This window comes from Neomonachus schauinslandi, chromosome 12 (assembly GCF_002201575.2).
Source record: "Neomonachus schauinslandi chromosome 12, ASM220157v2, whole genome shotgun sequence".
Classification (NCBI taxonomy): Eukaryota; Metazoa; Chordata; class Mammalia; order Carnivora; family Phocidae; genus Neomonachus; species Neomonachus schauinslandi.
In genome coordinates, this window is record NC_058414.1 from 24488883 (window position 1) to 24511442 (window position 22560).

The 22560-nt window shown below is 36.3% G+C and overlaps 1 protein-coding gene across 1 annotated transcript in view; it reads right to left on the reverse strand.

Moving 5' to 3' along the window:
- SEMA3C (semaphorin 3C) overlaps positions 1 to 22560 on the reverse strand; it is a 184637-nt gene that overhangs the window by 21217 nt on the left and 140860 nt on the right. Inside the window, exons 13-15 of the mRNA XM_021689514.2 lie at positions 8922 to 9010; positions 4688 to 4729; positions 1140 to 1297 (exon numbers count right to left, since the gene is read on the reverse strand). Coding sequence (XP_021545189.2) covers positions 1140 to 1297; positions 4688 to 4729; positions 8922 to 9010 — 289 coding nt within the window. The remainder of the gene's footprint in view (positions 1 to 1139; positions 1298 to 4687; positions 4730 to 8921; positions 9011 to 22560) is intronic.

Consider the following 22560-nt stretch of genomic DNA (forward strand, 5'->3'; position numbering starts at 1 on the left):
GAGCCACCATTATATCTCACCTGGAACGCACAGTACTCTAATTGCCTTGCAACTTCTATCTCCTCTGCCCCCATCCACTGCCTACCCCAGGGCTGCAATCCCAGCCAACCCCAACCAGATGAGCTTTTCAAACCAAAAGTCAAATAATATCATTCATGTGCTCAAAGGCCCTTAGTAGTTTTCCATTTCACGCTAAATAAAAGCCTTCAATGACTTACCAAGTCCTATGTCATATGGCATTCTGACCTCACTTCTTCCTACCCTTCCTTTTTCTCATTCCACGATAGCCCCATTAGTCTTAGTGCTGTTTCTTGAACAATCTTGACACACTCCAGCTTTAAGAGTTTCTGGTCCTTCTCTTTGGTATGCTCTTCTCCCAGATAATGCCTTGGTGTCATTCCTCATCACACTCAAGTCCTTGTTCAAATATCACACCCTCAGTAGGACCTCCCCTGACCGACCCATAGCTCTGATCTTGGCCGACCCTAAATTCTGCATATTCTTTGTTCTATAATCAATGTCACTACTGGTGGCTCGTTCCAACTTAGCGCAATCTGGCTCAGAGTTTCTCATCTAAGTCTTTGCTGGGATAAATGGCATTCAGCCTCAGACTGCCTGACTCTCTCAATCTGACCAGCAACCATGCACTCCCCATTCTAAGAGGTAAATGCATGTCATCAAGGTTCTGAAAGCAACTCAGCATACCCATTTTGGAGCAATGTTCCTGTCACCTGAACTAGGTCAAACATCTGATTATAGGAGAATTAAATGGCACAGGGAAACCCTAGGAAGGTGGGATTTAATGATATACAGAAGCATATAAAAAAATCAGGTAATGTGAAAAACGTTAAATGATGCTTGAAATATTTGCTGGGTCACAGTGGGAATTGTGTTGCTAGAGGAACTTTAAGAGGAGAAACAAATGTTTCCAAAGTACTGTATTCTCACATATCTGGGAGAATCTCAAGTTATAAAGCGTAGCCATTTACTTCATTCAATGACTATACAAGATGCTAAACATAGCTACTACTTCTAGCGCCATTTTAAAAGAATATGGCAACAGAATTTTTTCTAATGATGTGGACACTGTTCGACTGGCGACATCAGTTTTGACTTTCAGCTGAATGTTTGGTACTCACCGCTTCCCAGTTGGGTAGAACCTAGAGCAAGAATGGCCATCCCATGCACAGTAAGGGTCCCTTGCCAGGCAGCAGTCAGCACAGGCTGTACCGTAGATGTGGCAGCGATGCAGAGACACTTGGGAAATCCCTTCATTGGAGCTCACATACAACTGTTGCTATTGGAGGAATGATTATGATTGATTTCAGATGGGGACATTAAAAGAGAACTTTCAGCAGGAACACATTATAATATATGTCTACACACCCTGAGATTCATTTTAAAATAGACTAAAAACAAGAAGCAAAGCACAGAGGGTATAAAGCCAAAATAAATAGAATTTTCCTACATTAATATGCCTATAGTATTACCACTTTCCTGTTTAAAAAAAAAAAAGCTCACAGCCCTACGTAGAATGGTCATACATTTGAGACATTGGGATTTATTGTTCTCTCAGATTTGTGCTAATATATTACAGGTTTAAATTACGATGTTTGCTTTATTTTTTGAATGCACAAGGCAGCTTTCTTTTTCTTCAAATCTGGCAACCCATCACCTTGTAAATTTGAAAACTCCAAGTCTTAAATAAAGGGCATTTTTAAGTTTAGGAAAAAAAAAGTACAGGCGCCTGGGTGGCTCAGTTGGTTAAGCGACTGCCTTCGGCTCAGGTCATGATCCTGGAGTCCCTGGATCGAGTCCTGCATCCGGCTCCCTGCTCGGCAGGGAGTCTGCTTCTCCCTCTGACCCTCCCCCCGCTCATGTGCTCTCTGTCTCTCTCATTCTCTCTCTCAAATAAATAAAATCTTTAAAAAAAAAAAGTACAATGTCAGTATTAGATAAAATTAAAAAAAAAACATTTTTCACATGCCTTCACTCATTAGAACAATTTTTAAATTACTTAGAAGAATATCAGTATTTATATTCAGGCATGTCTTAAACTTTCTGTATGCTCCAGTGATCTTCAGCATCCTAAGTCATAAATAAAGATTTCACTCTCCTTCATTTGCAGGATGTCAAGAACTTCTGATGATACTGCTCCAATTCTTTTATTTGTGCATAAATTGGTTCTCAGGAGTCGAAAGGGTAAGTTTCTAACTGATGCTTATTTCTAAAGAAGTGATATTGTATAATTCAAATCAGCAGAGAATTTCTAAGCTGGAACTCAAATATATTCACATGTGCAACACACACAAAGACATCTATACATATTCAACTACATACAATTTAAAATTTAAATATAGGAGCACCATTGGTCCATCAGGTTCTGAAGGCAGACATCTGGGATTCAAATCCCAGCTCAACCACAAATATGCTGTGGAACTTTTCTCAATCTCAGCTCCCTCTTGGGTAAAACTGGGATAATATAGTACCTATCCTACAGAGTTATTTTAAGAACTGAATGTAAGGGCTAACTCCACATGAAATACTTAGAATAGTTTCTGACTCCTAAGCACTGAATGAATGTTAAATAGTGTAGTAGAATAAATTACCAGCTCACAAACTATCACCTTATACACTGTTAATTCTAATTAATCATTTGAATCATACCTCAGTCTACTGTCTAATAAACAGTTATTTTATTCAGATTAATTTTTCAGAAATTCAGCTGAAAATGACTGACCCCCAGTTGAGGCAAACTATAAGAAAACAACTGCATATTTTGGCAATAATCATTTCTCCAGAACATTTCAAATAAGTGTTTGTTGATCACATTAATAAATAATATAGTGAATGCATCAGCTATGCTAAATAAAGGAAACCACTTTATTTAAGGAAAGAATACAAGTAGTTTCATTCTAGAAATTACCTTTTTTAAATTAACCCAACTATTTTCTGCTATATGGAATGCAAGAATAAATTAGAGAATAAAGAAGCCATAAAATAGAAAATAAAATAATTTGAAGACTAGGGAAGGTACTAAATTCATAGTATTTAAATGTACATCAAATACCATTGGCAATCTGTACTTCTTTCTCACTGAAAAAATAACGAGGTAGGCAGTTGTGCACATGAGTTCCCCCAAACTCAAATAAGTACCCTGCCCTGAATCTAACAATTCAAAGAAACATTTTTAATTATCTACAATATAAGATGTTGAAGACAGATTTAATAGTCATTTTTTCCTGTGCGTATATGTGTGTTGCATATTGCGATTTAACGGAATGCATCGTGAACTCTGAGTATACCAGCTGAATTACCAGTTGAAGCGTAACATGAATCACTAACTGTACACTAGACCGTGCCACACAAATGGCCCTGCATCCACTTTGAATTTTGCTCCGATACTCTCTCTTCTCATTAAACTCCTGTAAACAAGGGGCTTCCCTGCTGACTTCAAAGACAATTCTAACTTGGGATCAGCTCCCTGGGACATTGGGGAAAATGACAAATGGCTTCTTGTTCCTTGGGAAAATGTTTGTTATGCACCATACAAACATTGTTACAGATGAGATCTTTAGCTCTATCGTACCCTATTTATTTTTCTTCATAAAATTGAGTCAAGTGGAAAGAGCACTGGACTGACTGTGGAATACTTCTTCATCTGCAACAGACCAAATAAGGCAAAGAACACGAACCTTATGTCATCAGTTGTGCTAACACTTAAAACCTTTATTCCATATTCCAAGAAAAATAAGTCTCAGGCTCTTTAAACAGCAGTTACCAAGGACCTGCTTTATTTTAGGCAATTTATATAAATTAACTCATTTGTGAGAAAAGCATTACCTTGTAGAGGCAGAAACTTAAGTCAGTGAAGTTTAACGACTTATCCACAATTTATGGACAAGTTGGGATGCAAATGCATGTCCATCCTGCTCTGAAGCCTACTCCATTTCTGACTATATGACTCCATCCTTTAGAACTTTCTTCCAGAGAGAACACCTCGGGGGCTGGAGAGGTTATGTGCTGCACAGGTAGAGACTGGAATAGGGCTTTTCCTTTTTTGTGATCATTGTGTATTCGCATGTGCAGGCACAAATTAGAAGATGAAACATTTCTGATAATCATAGTCAAAGATTTCTTCCCTCAAACCTGAATCCTTATATGGCTTAGATTTGAGGCATTCAGATTTTTTTTAAAGACATGTATAAACTCTAAAAAACAGCACTTCCTTAGCAATAAGCATAAAAGAATGCATTGCACATTTCAAACATGTGATAGCAGCAGGAACTCGGAAGAGGACTGATTACTCATTCCAAGCCCCTGAGAATGTTTGTGATGCTATAGTAGCCCAAACATTATACTGAATTCTTCATTCAAAAGATTATTTTTATTTTGGTTGGCTTCACACACTGTAACATTTGAGAACATAGGATGTACAAAATGTTGGAATATCTTGCTGTATATATTTATATGTTCTGCTCTCCTGGGTTTTTATACAAAACAGACCTATTTTGTCTTGCATTAAAAGCTTTTAAATTATGCATCAAAATTAAAGGTGCTTTTGTGGTTACTGTAAATAATAATTATTTTTCTAATACTAAAATTAATTTTTCCAAAATTACAAAATATTTCTTCCTAACAGTAAAATTTGTAAAATGTAAAGAAAATAAAAATGGGGTTGTTTTACCTTTTTGGATGAAATTTTCATTGTTGTTATAGGAGCATGATTCTGAAAAATTAAAAAACAAACAAACATCATTAGCTGTTCAAATAATCCTTTAAAAAGATTTGCATTAAAAATAGTCTCTTGTTTGTTAAAATTCAAGAAATCATCATTTCTCTATATATGCACATATATTCAAAGTTTAGCAATACTTGTCCCTAAAGTACATTTCCTCTGTTGGGAGTAAGGTGTTTTACAAATATAGGCTTAAGTTAAAAAAAAAAAAAGTAGCATTTACAACACATTATCAATATAGTCTTTAGAAAAACAAAATCTGAGTAATTTGGAAGAATTAAAAAAATTATATCTTGGCATACTGAATCCAATGAATAAAACTTAGGCTTGGATGGGGGTGGGTAAGATGCTGCGGCATGGTACCCCATGTTATTCCTTCACAACACAAGCAGTCTGCATAAGACGCTACCGTGCATCAGATGTAGCTTTGCAAAGATGTATTAGCCTGCATCATACTTATTAACTCTCCCGTTGCAAATGAAGAAATACTGTTAGAAAATGTCCTCTTTTGGGGTGCCTGGGTGGCTCAGTCGTTAAGCGTCTGCCTTCGGTTCAGGTCATGATCCCAGGGTTCTGGGATCGAGCCCTGCATCGGGCTCCCTGCTCCGTGGGAAGCCTGCTTCTCCCTCTCCCACTCCCCCTGCTTGTGTTCCCTCTCTCGCTGTGTCTTTCTCTGTCAAATAAATAAAAATCTTAAAAAAAAAAAAAAAGAAAATGTCCCCGTTTGATAAATGTGAATTAGTGAAAGCACCTAAGAATTTTCTGAAATAGTAATCCTTTTTTGAAAGTTACTCTATTCATAAACTTTCCTTCTTAAACATTATTAGTTCCTTTTAAAAATTAGACTTGTGATAACCTGATAAATATCTGTGAAGTTTTATTTCGATAACTCAAGTGAGAGCAAGCTCTCAAAATTAACTGTACCTACAATTATTTCACATTCTGGAAGTGTGTTTTCTTACACACGTTTAAAAGAGAAAATGGTGATATTATCTAAACATTCAATCCAAACAGTCAGTTGCAACAGATTTTGATCACTGCTTAGAAATACACATACACATACAAAAATGTATTGTGATTTATATCCACCCAGGCAACTACTAATAGCTATACTCCAATTAAGTTAAGTTTGAGGAAGCTGGCTGTATTTTCAGGAAATATTCTGAACAGAGGATTAAAAGAAGAGATTATGGTTCTGCACTCTACAGAAACAAAGTGTCTGTTTTTTTAAAGTTACATTGAGTTTTCTGCGATATATCAGTGTGACACTTCGCTAAGGAATTTGTTTCAATTCAAATGCATTATTTCCTCACGTGCTAATCACAGTATATCATACACACCCAGTTATTTTTACCTCACCTCAGAAAATATGACACAAACACCATGTTGAAGACAGTAAGGAACTGTATTTGGCAACTGTGTCTCTCAATTTAGCCGTATCAGTCACGGGCACACACATCCACGAGAAAGTTCAAACGTTTTCAGTCTCTCTCTTGGGCTGATGTCCCCCACATGCATTTTGACTGACTCTATTTTTCCACTGAGAGTTTATTCTTCATGATGATAACACTAGCACAACTCATATAACAGACCATAAGTAGCTAGCACATGATCAGAATGACTCACATTTCTTTAAGAGCTTTCCATTAACTTACATGTTTGGGTTTGTGTCAAACTCAATGTTTTCTGATTATCAAAAAATGACATTTCAGAATTAAAAATGAAGTTCTGCCATATGGCATTTTTGATCTCTTCAAGCAAATTCCAGAACAAGCTACTCTATGTCATTTTGGTCAGCCATGTTGTCCGTATTGAATTGAACAAGGAAAAAATATTTTTTACATATAATGCAATTTTGGTTAATCTAGTGAAACAACCAATTCCTTTATAAAGCAAGACATAGAAAAAAGCACTTGAATGTACATAGTTAACATTTTGTAAGCACAATATTAACACGCCAATCACAAAGAAACTTATTCCAAAGTGAGTCTAGCATTAAAAATTGTAAATTCAATAACACACTGGAAAATTTTCCGGAGTTCCAGAGCCAGCTTCCTCAAACTTAACTTGAATTGGAGTACAGCTATTAGTAGTTGCCTGGGTGGATATAAATCACAATACATTTTTGTATGTGTATGTGTATTTCTAGGCAGTGATCAAAATCTGTTGCAACTGACTGTTTAGATTGAATGTTTAGATAATACCACTTTTTTTTAGATTGAATGTTTAGATAATATCACAAAAAAAGTTCCGGAGTTCCTCAAAATTTTCCTCAGATTTCATTTGGTTATTTTTTAACAAATATTTCTTTACATTTAAAATGTATTAGCATAATCTAAACAATGCATCTTGATCACTTATGTGCTTATAAATTCAATAATTTTGGTGACTGTGGGAACATGTATTAATAAGTCAATATATTCTGAGTCCGCTCAACTAAGCAAAGCAATGGACTAAACCAGCAATAGTCTGCTCCTGAGAGTCCTGAGTGCTAATTTTACTCAGTTAAAGGCTGACTCTGGTCTTTTGATGTCCATGGACCATTTGTTTGTTTTGGTTTGTTGTTGTTGTTTAGTTTTATTTCATCATCATAAACTTAACTCTGCAATCCAGCTAGACTTGGAGGGGAGTAAGGAAAATATGAACCCATAGAACTGCAGCGAGCACACAAAGATTATAGGATATTTCGAGCAGATGGGGGAGAAGGGGTGCTCTCCTAAGCTACAGAAGGAATGGGCTAGTAGTTAAAACAGAATTCAAATTTATTAGATTTGTCCACAGTCGGCAGTGGTGATCTTCTTGCTGGTCTTGCCATTCCTGGACCCAAAGCGCTCCATCCACAATATTCCTGCCCTCCCTCACCTTGCCAAAGACCACATGCTTGCCATCCAACCACTCAGTCTTGGCAGTGCCGATGAAAAACTGGAAACCGTTTGTGTTGGGTCCAGCATTTGCCATAGACAAGGTGCCAGGACCCATGGGCTTCAGATGAAATTCTCATCATCAGATTTCTCCCCATCGATGGACTCGTGGCCAGTGCCATGATGGTGCGTGAAGTCACCACCCTGGCCCAGAAATCCTGGAATAATCATGTAAAAGCAGGGATCTTTATAACTAAATCCTTTCTCCCCAGTGCTCAGAGCACAAAAGTTCTCTGCTGTGTTTGGAACTCTGAAAGCAGCTTGAAGGAGACGCAGCCCAAGAGCTCGCAGTCCAAGGTGATGTCAAAGAACCTGGTGGGGTTGACCGAGGGCGGGCAGCACTGGTGACTCCAAGGCGGCAGCATCTGCCCATGGGCCGTTTCTTCTTGATTGATGTAGTTGGAAATAGTAGTCTGCAATAGGACTGATTCCATGCCAAAGTATCTTTGCAATCCTAACAGCTCCTCTGGCTGTGGTTTATCCATCTTTCCAAATGTTTATCAGAGAAATCATTTGAACTACAGTGGCTTACATTTTAAGGAGGGAAGGGACACCACAGATCTGCTCTCCCGGGTCACAGATCCAGAAAAGAATAGGCACTCTGCCCTGAGCAGGTGATGCCTTACAAGACTGAACTTCCCTCTGTGTGCCTTTTTGTTGGTGTTGGGTATTGTTTTTCTTTCTTTTCCTTTTTGTTAAGCCCAAATTTAAGAACAAAGAGAATAATAATGAAATCTTAAGTTCAGCAGAACATGAAGCTTTGAGTGGTAAAGAGACACCATTTGTTTTATGTAGCTTGAGTGACATTTGAATTGAAAGCAATAAAACAAGAGAAAACAAAACAGTTTTTCTTAAAATTCCTGGATAAAAAAATATGAGAAAGTTTATCTGACAATCAATAATGTAAGGCACTTGGATTTCAGTGGCTTGTGAAGCAAATGATAAAAGCCCTTTGCTGGCAAGTCTTTTAGACCTTGACCACAAGAACCCATTTATAAAAATAATGATGACCAAAATTCTTCGAGTTGTGATAATAGTTGAAAAAACGAATCTTTCAAAGTTAAGATAACTTGAAATGTAAAAAAAAATACTTCAGAAAAATATTTGTTCTATATTTCTCATTTTATCTGGTGTTTCCTACCCTCAAAAACTTATATTTATTTGATCCTTTATCAAATATTTTTTTCCTCCCAAGTGGCCCTGAGATTAAAGAATTCCATACATCATGCATGTGCTGAGATTAACAGAAGAGATGCTCAAACCTTAAAGACTTCTAACTCCTCCAGAATGAGCTCACCCCTGGCGGAGCCGTTAGCAGGAAGAACCACCACCTTTTGCACAGTGCCTCGATCTAAACCAAAGGAAAAAACACACAAACAATGAGATGCAGGAAAGAAAGACATTTAAACATAAGACCACTGACTTAGCACTTAGAATACTATTTATGTAATTACTTAGTCATCAAAAAGAGACTGTATAGGGCGCCTGGGCGGCTCAGATGGTTGGGCGTCTGCCTTCGGCTCAGGTCATGATCCCAGGGTCCTGGATCGAGTCCCGCGTCGGGCTCCCTGCTAGGTGGGGAGCCTGCTTCTCCCTCTGCCTCTGCCTCTCTCTCTCTCTCTCTCTGACTCTCATGAATAAATAAATAAAACATTAAAAAAAAAAAAGAGACTGTATATATTGAGCTATAGTCCAAATCTCATATGTGTAAATGGAGATTCTATATAATTCAAAATGAACCAATATAACATCTTATATTCTGTACATATTTGGTATAGTCATAGTTATGAGAGAAGAAGAGAATGTCCAAATGTCTGATAAAGTCAAAAGTTCTGTTTCTGAACCCAGTGGTGTGTATTCTTCAAGTAGTAATACATAATTTTAAGTTTGGCCCTTAAGAATATTACTTAAATCTCCAAACTAACTTTATAAAAAGTAAGACTCCGTGTTTTGTTAACCTTGACACATAATGATTTGATTATCTGAGAAAAAAGATTATTACAAGTGAATTTTTATGATAATCATATTATAAACACTAGTACTAGAAATTTACATATGATCTAAAGTTGGGAGAGATTTCAGACACAGTAAAATGTTTTACTCACAATTCGAAATAATTTTCAGAGCAGAAACATAACTGTGGTCTCAGATCAGATGTGGACACCTATTCATAGAATAATTCTACTGTTTTCACACATACACATACTCGGGAAATGTTTTTCAGATACTCTTAAAATTCAGGGGAAAATATGAAATTAGATGGTCCAAATAAACTTAAGCAAATAAAAAATTTACTCATAGTTCCAATGAGATTGCCAAAAACAGAGATGCCCAATAAATGTAATAAATGCAGGAAATGTTATTTATGCCAATATTTTTAGTTAAGATAGTTTCATATGTCACATATAATTTTCTACTTTTAAGCATATAATTTTGCCACTCTACTAATCACACAAATTTGAGGTTTAAAGGAAGCTAGTTGAGATTCGGCAGTGTTGGGTTAAAACAAATTTGCAAATTATTTGATAAAGTAAAAATATATTTCCTCACCAAAACATGTTTCTATTATAATAATTAATGAACTCTATCATAAATATCAAGTCATTACTTTTAAGTATGAGCATGTAACTGTGGGTATATGATTTGGAAAGATGTATTATCACATTATCATCAACAGATACTGGAACATTTTTAAATTCTGTTGAGAAAGGTCAGTAAGAGTTCATTTGAGAGGAGCCTCGGTGGCTCAGCTGGTTAAGTAACGGACTCTTGATTTACGCTCAGGTCATGATCTCAGGGTCCTGAGATGAAGCCCCATTCAGGTTCCACACTGGGCATGGAACCTGCTTGAGATTCTCTCTCTTTCTCTCTCTCTTAAAAAAAAAAAAAGTTCATTTGAACTGAGTTTTACCAGGCTAAATTTACAACTAGGAATCATTTGTGATGAATACCATAATTTCCAAATTCCACATCTCAAACTGGCCTGTTTTCCACAAGCAAGAGTATCTCTGACATAAAAGATCCCATTTCAGGGCACCTGGGTGGCTCCGGCAGTTAAGCATGGGACTCTTGATTTCAGCTCAGGTCATGATCTCAGGGTCCTGAGACTGAGCCCCACGTTAGACTCTGTGCTGGGCATGGAGACTGCTTGGGATTCTCTATCTTCCTCTCCCTCTGCCCCTATCCCCTGCCCCTCTCAGGAAAAAAAAAAAACTATTTCACATTTACATTTTCTTTTTTTTCTTTTTAAATTTTTAAATTTTTAAATTTTTTTAATTTTTCATTTACATTTTGTATCTTATGAGCCTAATTGAAAGATTCAAAATATTACTTTTTTTTAAAGTAACCTCTATACCCAACATGGGGCTGAACTCATGACCCCAAGATCAAGAGTCAGATGCTCTACTGAATGAGCCAGCCAGGTGTCCCTCAAAATAATTCTTAATAAAAAAATAAACTCTACTTTAAAATGCTACCAACTAAAAAATTAAAACCTACTAAATAATAATAAAAATGCACAGAAGAACAAGACTTAAGGATTTTGCCAGAACAATCCCTGAACCCTGTGAGGATACAAATTATGTGCACCTGATCTTAGAAGTTTCAAACTATATTTTGTAATTTAAAATTCATTTCTTATACCATATTCTAAGATAAATAATAATCTCAAAGCTTTGAAAGCTCTAGGTATAATTAAAACTCTTTGAAATTTCTCTGTTTCACTATCAGCTTCCTTAGAATCAGCCCTGGTAACAATTTCTACTATTTTTCTTAGAAGATAAGTAATACATGTATAAATCTGAAGGGAAAAACAATATTTGGGGATGCTGTGCAGAGACATGTCACAATTAAACTGGATGAATGTGGTTGCAGGTGTTCCTCAATTTCTATTAACAATTCATCACCAAGAACCTTGGAAACTTCTGAGGGAATAAAATATACCAAAATCCCTAAAATGAAAGCTTTGAAATTGTAACAGCTAGGGCAGGGTTTGTGTAGAATTGTGTGTATGTGTGTGTGTGTGTGTGTGTGTGTGTAAAGAATGAGGGCATAAAACCATCTTGGTTTTAGGTCATGTTATAAGAAACATTATATTTTTTTTTTTTTTTTTTTTTTTGAAGAGGTCACAACAGAGTTTTATGGTTCCCTGCTGCAGTTTGTAAGGATCACTGTCATTCTCTCTGACAGCAATGACCTCTTTCTTGAGCAGAGACTGAGCAGAGACTGGGTATAACCACAGTCCCAAATAAAATTGCAAGAAAGGGAATCTTGACTACAGGGATTCCCAAAGATAAAACTATCAGCTCTGAAAAAAATTAAGTATTCTCAAATGAGACAACTGGCTCCTGTTTTTAACCTAATGTCTTAACTATGTGAGCAATATTTTACACAAATCATCATTTCTTTTGAAAGAAGCCACAAGAAACATACTTTACTCATGCCATTTATAAAATATTACCCCAAAAGTGGCTATAAAAACGGGCTACTAAAAAGATAATGTAATACTTGCTTTTGACTCATTTGAAATAAAAGCAAGAACACCACTTTTATTTACTGCTTGTCTTCCTGTTTGAGTTATTTTTTTGTTTTGCTGGTAATGATGAGTAGATTCCCTTTTATTTTAAGACCTTTAAAGGTAAAAATATATTTTTATACCAAGTAAAACTGAATGTCAACTTATCTGAAACTCTCACAAAAATATAAGTAACTTTAAGAATTGATAACATTTCTACTTGAAAATCAAGTTCAAATAAAATCATAGAAATGCAAGATCACCAGAGAGAAACACATAATTATTGAATGCCTACTATGTGCCTGGTTCTATGGTAAAAATGTATTATTTAATTCTGATTTCAAGAAAATAAATATCCATTTAATTCCTTTACTCTTCCATGTTTAGGCATGGATTAGTACTTTATGAGCTAATATTTCTGCAGAGTTCTTCATTATACTGGTTCAATCTTCATCAGTGCATCACAAATGAATATATTGGTTCTTTTTAGAATTCCATATATTAAAGTTTTTAATACATAAATTAGAATAGTCATTCAAAAGTGTGGATTCAAATATGAATACAATAGCTTTAAATCTTTGTGGCATTGTTAATCATCACTTTTAACAATAGTTAATTTAGGCTTTATGAGACCTTGAATTTATGTAATTGGGAAGCCTTCTTTAGGGAAAATAATTCGTAAATACAAAAACAGAGTTGTTTGTGTCTTCCCCAAACAATTGCAAATGAGGAACTCTCAATTTTATGCTAAGTCCACCTCTAACAATTAGCCTAGTTTTCTGAAAAAAAAAAAAAGGAAAATTGTCCATAAAACTGGACAATACATCCTTTACATTGAAGAATCTCTATCTAATGAAATTTCATATATATCACTACAATTTTATTGTCCAAGATCATCTTTCACAAGTCAGCAAAAGATTGAAAAATTTCTTCTTCAGTTAAATTTATCTCTGTGTCTCTTTTATTGATTGGCCTTTCTTCTATAGCTACCAAGAATACACTCAATCTCTTTTTTACACCCCTCCACATTTATCTTTATAATCTCTTCCTCTGGTCTAAACATCAACACTCTCTTCAAGTACACTTATTAAAATTCAAAACCAGGGTGCCTGGATGGCTCAGTCAATTGAGCATCTGCCTTTGGCTCAGGTCATGACCCCAGGGTCTTGGGATAGAGCCCTGCATTGTATCCCTGCTCAGCAGGGAGTCTGCTTCTTCCTCTCCTTCTGCCCCTCTCCCCTGTTCGTGCGTGCTCTCTCTCTCTCAAATAAAAAAAACAAAAAATTAAAAAATTAATAAAATTCAAAACCACACCTTTTTGCTTGCCTTTCTCTGGACACTGCCGTTTGGCATTATCCTATTTAAAATGTGAACAGAATTATAGATGTTTATGCTGTTATTTTACCAAATGCCAGACCTCACTGAAACTGGACTATTTAAAAGACACAGCAACAGTTCTAGTAGTTGACCTCACACATGTCAGAATGGCTAAAATCAAAAACACAAGAAACAAATGTTGGCAAGCACGTGAAAAAAAAAACCCCTCGTGCAGTTGGCAGGAGTGCAAACTGGTGCAGCCACTCTGGAAAATAGTATGGAGTTTTCCCAAAAAGTTAAAAATAAAACTACCCTATGATCCAGCAATCGCACTACTGGGCTTTTACCCAAAAAATACAAAAACACTAATTCAAAGAGATACATGCACCCCTATGTTTATTGCAGCATTATTCACAATAGCCAAATTATGGAAGCAGCCCAAGTGTCCATCCACTGATGAATGGATAAAGATGAGGTGGTGTATATATACAATGGAGTATTATTCAGCCATAAAAGGGAATGAAATCTTGCCATGTGCAACAACATAGATGGAGCTAGAGAGTATAATACTAAGCAAAATAAGTCAGAGAAAGACAAATACCATATGATCTCACTCCTATGTGGAATTTAAGAAACAAAACAAATGAGCAAAGGGGGAAAAAAAAAGAGAGAGAGAGGCAAACCAAAAAAACAGACTCTTTTTTTTTTTTAAAGATTTTATTTATTTATTTGACAGAGAGAGACACAGCGAGAGAGGGAACACCAGCAGGGGGAGGGGGAGAGGGAGAAGCAGGCTCCCCGCAGAGCAGGGAGCCCGATGTGGGACTTGATCCCAGGACCCTGGGATCATGACCTGAGCCAAAGGCAGTCGCTTAACCAACTGAGCCACCCAGGCGCCCAAAAAAACAGACTCTTAACTATAGAAAACAAACTGATGGTTACCAGAGGGAAGGTGGGTTGGGGATGGATGAAATAGGGGATGGCAATTAAAGAGTACACTTATCATGATGAGCACTGAGTAATGCATAGAATTACTGAATACTATACTATGTTGTACACCTGAGACTAATATAACACTGTATGTTAACTATACTAGAGTTAAAATAAAAAACTTAGGAGAAAAATAGTTCTGGTAATTGGTCAACAACTTAGATGATTGGTCAGGATCTCTAGTACTTAGGGGCTGAGAAACAAATATCCTAACTCCAGGGTACACCATTTACAAGGCTCTACTCTGGATGTCTTTATATTTCTCCTTTTGTTACAAACTCCAGTTCAGATTCTGAAGACACAGGTTTAATCTGGTCCAATATAATCATGACGAAGGCACGGCATAAACTAGTACTTAGAGTCATCAATGTGTCAGTGTCATTTCAATCGGTTGAAAGAGCCAATATACAGTTTGCCGCTGCTCCCTAAGCAGGCCCATGTTAATGGGGTCGTTACTCTCAAAATGCAGTCCTGGTAGACACCTATAGCTTCTTTTTCAAGACATACAAATCCTTCAGTTCCCCATATACAAAATACTTCCGAGGTATTCCTGGGCTGTATTGTTCACTACTAAGTAACTAAGTTGACTTGGATTGTCTCCCACCTGTTTTCACTCACTGATTCAACAGGAAATTACTGAGTGCCTTCAGTGCGTCGGCACTGTATCTAGTATGGATGCAAAAATAAACAGGCACAGCACTCGAGAGTTCACGTTCTAGAATTTATGGTTTTTTGAGTAGGGTGTTCCCATGAAAATGTTAGTCATTGAAAGATGCACATTCCAGAATGTCCATAAAACTCCCAATTACACAGGTCCACATAAAGCAATCTCTGAACCTTTTAGTTTGAAGATGATAATGTAGTTATCGAATGTCTTCTTTCTGAGGGTAGTGAGGCTGGCGTTCCTTGAATGTACTCAAAACATAAATGTCCTTTTTATTGTTTTGTAGAATTTGGGGTATTGTTTTGACTTCCTTGGGATAAGCTCCATCTCTACAATATATTTACAGTGAAGCAGAGTATCCTTCTTTTTCCCTCAAGCCTCAGTTTGCTTGTGTGTAAATATAAATAATAATTGCACCTATTGTAATGGAAATCTGCTCCTAAGGCCTACCCAGAATCACGTCCCCTTCTTTGGGTAATAACACCCTGAGACATCTTTTGGAAACACGTCTCTCATTCTCAGTCTATGCAGTTAAGGAATGGTGTGTGTTTCTCTCTTCCAGCTCCAGGCAGATGCCATGACTTAGGCCTGTCCAATAAGTGTATCCCTTTGCCCTGGTGATTCATGCAGGAATGGGCACAGAAACAAGTCCGGGCCCAGCCTTCCCTGGGAATTAGATATTTGGGAGCCTCTTTCTTTCTGAGATCAGGACAATTAAAGGCTTGTAAATCTGGAGGTGCAGGACCATCCTTCCCACCACATGCAGAGACTCCCTTTGAGAATAAATACAGAGGAAAGCAGAGCTGAAAGACAGTGAGATAAATTCCTGACAACACCATTTTAGCACGAATGCAGCTATGTCTGAGGCTGTCTCCTTTATTTCCCAGTTGAACACACACATAGGACATTATTTTTTTAAAACCAGATTAAGAACGGTGGATGCTCACTTTCAGGTGAAAGAGTTCTGACTACTAAAAACTAAATGAATAATCCATGGAAATTGCTTAGCATGGTGTCTGGTACATAGTATACCTTCAATAAGGACAAGTTATTTTTTTTTATTTATAGCTCAACCACCTACTAAAATTTTGACATTACTGGAATCATCATTTTTTCTGAACCCCGATTTTCTCATCTATGAGATATAGAAAATAGTCATAACTTGAGTATATTGAAGCATTGTGACATGAACCGAGTAGGACACGTTTTCTAAGTGACTTGCATGATATAAACCTATATACAAAGATAACATAGTAGACTCACCAACCCACATTAGTCATTTTAATTTTCTTTTGTTTCATTGACTCTTTAAATAAAAGTCCCCTGACAAGCTTCTTTCCTGCCTTATACATTTTAGACCACCTAGGATTTTTTTTTTCTAATACAAGGAATCATAGCAATATTATCCTTAAACCTTTCCACTGTCTCCAGACAAAAGAACAGCTTGAATTTATAGCACAGTAAATGTTGGCTGCCTCAAACAGGTGATCAAACATAGCTCATCACCCACCCATTCATGAAAGTAGTCATTTGTGTATCTATCAGCTGAGTCTCACTTAAACTACAATCCTTAGGGGGTTTCACTGGAAATTGCTGTGCCAAACTGCCTGCTTGCCACTGGTCACCTGGGGATTTGGGGGAACACTGCCTCCTTAATCAGATCTCTCGTCAGAGCCCTTCCCCCTATTGCTCATCTGTAAGAATATTCTAGTCCGGGTCGCCCTCGTGGGTGTTAGACCTGTATAATCACGCAAGTTCCTGCAGTCAGAGGCCCATGCTTGGTTTCATGCTCTGCCCTTACCTCCTGGAAGTTCTTAATAACTTTAAACAAGTGACTCTGAATTTTCAGTTTGCACCAGGCTTTGCAAATTACGTAGTCAACCTGATTCTAGGTTTTCGTGATTAATAGGAATTTCTACCAGCTAATGAGCGGCCTTATTCAATTTAGTAAAGACAAACACACAAATTTCAAAGTCATATACTCAACACATTCTTCTTTTTCCTGTCTTCACCATGGTGCCCCTAGATGTCAACCTAAGCAGCACTAAGTATGATTTCCGAGGCAAATTACTGCAGGAAAATCAGTTGTAGTGTTTATTCATGAAATTAGTATTATAAAAGATAAAATCAGTATATTTATTAAATGACAATTCTTCCTTCATCTTGATTTTCTGAACCAATTTATTAAAATAAAAAAAAAAATAATTAAAGCCCAAAAAACCAAAAACAACCTGCAATAACTCTGTGTGACAAATGAAAGCTTTATAGATAAATGAGGGAAGAATGATTGGACATTCTACATGATAAGTTTCTAAAATTAGATCTTACCAGTTGGCTGCCTTGTTTCATATTAGTTTAAATATGTATTCAAAATAGATTTTTTCCTGTTAGTTTATCAAACTGCTGCTACATTCTTTTAAAAGTATTTTTTAAAAATGGGGGACTAAAACTGAATCATAAATTTATAATTTTTATTAATAGTTTACCAAATATACTTTTAAAAGGTAGCGATTCTATTCATGAATGTTCTTTTAACAACAACAACAACAAAAGAAATATTTCTAAACTAGGTCATTTAGCACAATTTCTCACACTTAACAGAGCTTTTCACACTCAATAGGTAATTTAGTGCCCTGATGTTGACAACCTTCAGCGGCACCCCTTAGGGCAGTTAGAGCCCCACTTGGCCATCAAAGGCATCTCAGTGTCTCTATTTGAGGGGAGGCCCTTGGGAAGATGGTATCAACAAATTCTATCTATCCAGGATCTCTTGAAGTGTGATGGTGTTAAAAAGTTTGTAGGGTCAAGTCAATTTAGATAGTACTAGGTTAACCTAGGTTAAAGAGGTTTCTTTACTTCTTGCTGAAGAACCTTTCAGAGTTGTTAAAATACTTTACTGCACTGTGAAGAAAATACAGAACTCAGTGACTTTCAAGTTTATTTGCTGATACCATTAATTTCATTTCACTCCCAAGGACCTACCATCCATGTTCATTTAGGGACCATGTTCTACTGAACAAACAGTTTCTCAAAATATGGTGTTCAAACTATCTCACTCAAAATCACCTAGGGAGTTTCTTAGAAGATTTGGTTGTTGGTTCCCATGTCAGACCACAGACTTAAAATTTTTAGAAGGGTTGATTTTAAACAAACTTGACAGAAGAAATATATATCTGCTCAAGCATTTGATTATCACAGAAGATGAGTTTACAATTCTTTGCAAACTATATTGTTTCTTGGTAGTTGTCTGTATTTGTCAAAGAAGAGACTACAAAATTAGTTTTTTATATGCCTATTAATTTTTAATACTCTTTCTGCTTAAGTTTAGCTCAAATAATATATTTTCTACTAATATATAAAATCAACGACTTATTTGGGATGTACTAAAAGACTTTTGGAGAGTCTCCAAGCAAAAGTTTCAGACATTTTGAAAATTATATTATATAATTATATATATATAAATATATATATGATTTGTATATAAACTGTGTATATATGAAAAAGTACATCCATTTTTAAAACTGTGTATGTATGTATGAAATTATAAAAATACCCACTTAATCTGCAAATTTTAAAATAATGATAAAACCAGTTGGCATGGATATAAAGGAAATAGCTGTTTTCAAACACTTGGTGGAAAACGCATTCCAAAACATCTTTCTGGAGGGCAATATGGCAGTTGGCCATGATGAAGTAGCTAATACCGGAAGAGCCTTCCTGCAGTGAACAACTATAAAACTGACAAACTACATGAGATAATTCTTTCTAGGTAAGGGATAATAGACAGCACATGACTAAAAGAAGAAAAACTCACAAGATAATCTCCATGATCACTCCACTTATAGTATAATCCCTCTACATCAGTAGGAGATTACACTCTATTTTTAATGGAGGCCCATTATCTTTTTCCTGCAACTCTAATTTTCAAAAATTTTTTGTTTTGTTTTTGTTTTTGTTTTTAAGTGTCTTTGGAAGTAAAATCTGCCCTGACTTGAACTAATTTGGTCACAAAACCTGACCTGCACTTACTGAGGCTACTTATGGTTTTTTATTTATTATACTTGGTTTAAGATTTCTGTCTCACTGCAGAAATAGCGCTATGTATTTCACAGGGTGTGGTCCAAGGTTCTGCAAGCCATTTTACCTAATATTTAGGCACAAATTACCTTTTTCTACTCAAATACTTTTGAAGGCTGAAGTACATTTGGTTTCAAATAGGGAATATAAACCAGGATGGCTTTTCCTTTTTTGTTCATCTCTTTCTTGATTAAAAAATAGGCATATGTAAGTTGAGAAATTAAAAAATAATTTAAGAGATATAATTAAGTAAAGCTGTAGACTGAAATTATGTTCCGGTTGTCACTAAAATGATAAAGTAGAATGTAAATATTCCAAAGCAGACCTAGTAGAGCTACTCTACTAATTCAGGACACTGCTCTTAAGATCACCTAATAGCAGATACATTAGAAGGGATACAACCAATTTGCACTGCTCCCCCACAGGCTGAACACTGTGTGTAACTGAGCTCCCTGATGGTTCTCTTTTTGCAGTGAGCTCTCGGGAGTAGGTAAGCGTTGCTCTTAACAGCCCATTTAATGGCAGTTCCTACATCACTACTGAAAAAGAAAATACACCTGCTTCCACCAACGTGCAATAGTGTCCTCTATTTCCATTGTATTCATTCTGGTTTTACACTTGCAATTGGGATGAACTTGAGCAAACCTACTTCCTGTAATCTTTTTATTTCTCTATAAAATGTGGATATACCGCATATACCTGACAAGGCTGTTCAAGATCAAAGGAGAGAGCCCATGTAAACCTTCCTTGTAAACTCTACAGAGACTATAATTTTACTCTCCATGGTCTGAAATTATCTTTCTTTACTCCCACTCTTTGTTACATATGTTATTTACTATTCTCATATACCAGTTTTTACTTTTATCTATAATTTCCAGATAAAAGAAATGCCTCCTACATGACCAGCAGATTTGCCTACCACCTGTAGTTAGGTGTTTTTCTCGCTCTGCTTTTTCTAATGCAGTGTACTCAAATGTAATACTGAAAATAATTATACACACGTTATTCATTGCCTGTTTCCTCCCACAAGAATATTAAGTCTATGAAAGGAGAGGCATTTTTGTATTTTGTTCACTGCTTATGTCTAGTGAATAGGATAGTATCAGGATTCATAGTAGGAATTCAAGAATATTTATGTGTATACATATATACTTGCATATTTATATTCATAGATATATAATTGATTTCAATAAATATATATCTACTATGTAGATATAAGTATACATGTACCTGCTGAGTATTTACTAACTTCTAGGCAGTACCTTCAGGGTTTAACATATATCATCTCATTCAATCTTTGAAATATGTTCAAAAATAAGGTACAATTAAGACTAAGGCTTAGGGATGTTATATAATTTGCTTGAGGTCGTAACACTGACAAGTGATAGAGGGAGGGATTTAAACCTAAGTCCTTTGAAGTCAAAGCCTGTTCCCTAATTCTTAGCCTAGAATCATCCAAGTGATGTGGGACACAAAGGCAGAAGGAAATGTAGATAAAATTAAATGTCCTTATAACCTGCAGCCCTTTGAAAAATAGTTGAAATAGGCAGATTATAACATTCCTCCGGAAACCCGCAACTGTCTTAATGTTAATGCCTTGCTAGAGGGAAAACTACCTTAGTTTGGCAATAGCAAGGCCTCTAGGATCCTCTGAGTCTTCTTTAGCATATGAAAGTCCTTTAGGAATTTCCCTTATCTTTACTCCCCCCAACCCCAAGGTATATAATCAGTTGCTCCTCACAATCCCGGGGGCAGCTGCTCTCTCTGCCCAGGTCCTGTCCCTGTGCTTTAATAAAACCACTTTTTGAACCAAAGACGTCAAGAATTCTTTCTTGGCAGACGGCTCCGGACCCCAACAACACTACTCCAAAAAAACTACATCATGAACCATGAGAGACGATGGACTCTGAAAAACAAACTGAGGGTTCTAGAGGGGAGGGGGGTGGGAGGATGGGTTAGCCTGGTGGTGGGTATTGAGGAGGGCACGTTCTGCATGGAGCACTGGGTGTTATGCACAAACGATGAATCATGGAGCACTTCATCTAAAACTAATGATGTAATGTATGGGGATTAATATAAGAATAAAAAAAAAAACCCTACATCAGAAGGATAACTTATTATACTTATTCTTAACAAGTTATTCTGTATTTAACAAGGTTTTGGGAAAATCCCATCCAAAATTAGAATTGGTCTTTATGAGGAGTCTCTGGAAATTTTCATTTGCCATATCATGCTGCCATATGTAGATCTACAGTACCAGGTAAGCACACACATGCTTGCATCCATTACTGCTGTGTCAAGTTTCAAAGTTATACATTTGGGTAAGTTGATTGAAAAGTAGTCTTCTGGGGCAAAGTTGAAAGAGAAATCTTAATGCCAACAATTTTATTAAATTAGCAATTCTATAAGAAGTACTAAATTATGAGTTTTGATTTGGTTGAGGCTTGGCAAAAAATCAGAAAGCAGAAAAATGTGCCATTTTTAAAATTTGACTTATTTATTCAACTAAGGTGTGTGTTTTCATGAAAAAATCTGCTATATCCAATGTATCAAAATGCGTTTAATAAGTTTACAATATAATATGCAATTAATATCCAATACATCGTTGTATGGATGTTTGAGGATGTTGTAAAACATAAACATACACATCACATTCTAGTATCCTTATTGGATTATATCATGAATAATTTATTTACATTTAACTTAAACCAAATAGACTTACTTTGAATAATGCAGGGGTACATTCTATGTAGGTATAACTAGTCCTACACAGGATGCAGCAACTAAATTTCCAAAGATGCAAAATTGGGGCTCTTTCTATTTAACCCTTCAACATCTGGGGAAAGAATTACTCATCTGAGATTAATAAATTTTATGGTCATTAATTAACCTACTTTCCTGCACCATTTTGACTGGAAGATAGGCTGTTGTGCGCATTCATTGTCCAAGTTCAAATTGCATATGGATGCTCCATGGCCTGGAGCACTAATCTAAGTTTCTGGGTGCTCGGATACAGAAAGGAGCTTTCCCCTCTTCATTGGGTCCTCTCTCAAACTGCTGTTTACTTGCACTTCTTGACCTCTTCCTACTTCCTCCTGTTCACGTTTCATTCTTTTCAAGTGGAATGGCCATTCCCCTCTCAAATCTTGCTGGTATGAAAGGAGATAGGGTAATGCAGAAAGGACCTAGTCACTGGGTGACTAGGTCACTGAGATACAGCCATGCCACCTCTGATGCTCTCCACCACTTCTTCTTTCCTGCCTGTGGCTCTCCTTGCTCCAGACTGCCATGATGCTACTTCCTCCTCTTGGCTTAACTCTCATGATCGCTCCTTCTCCAT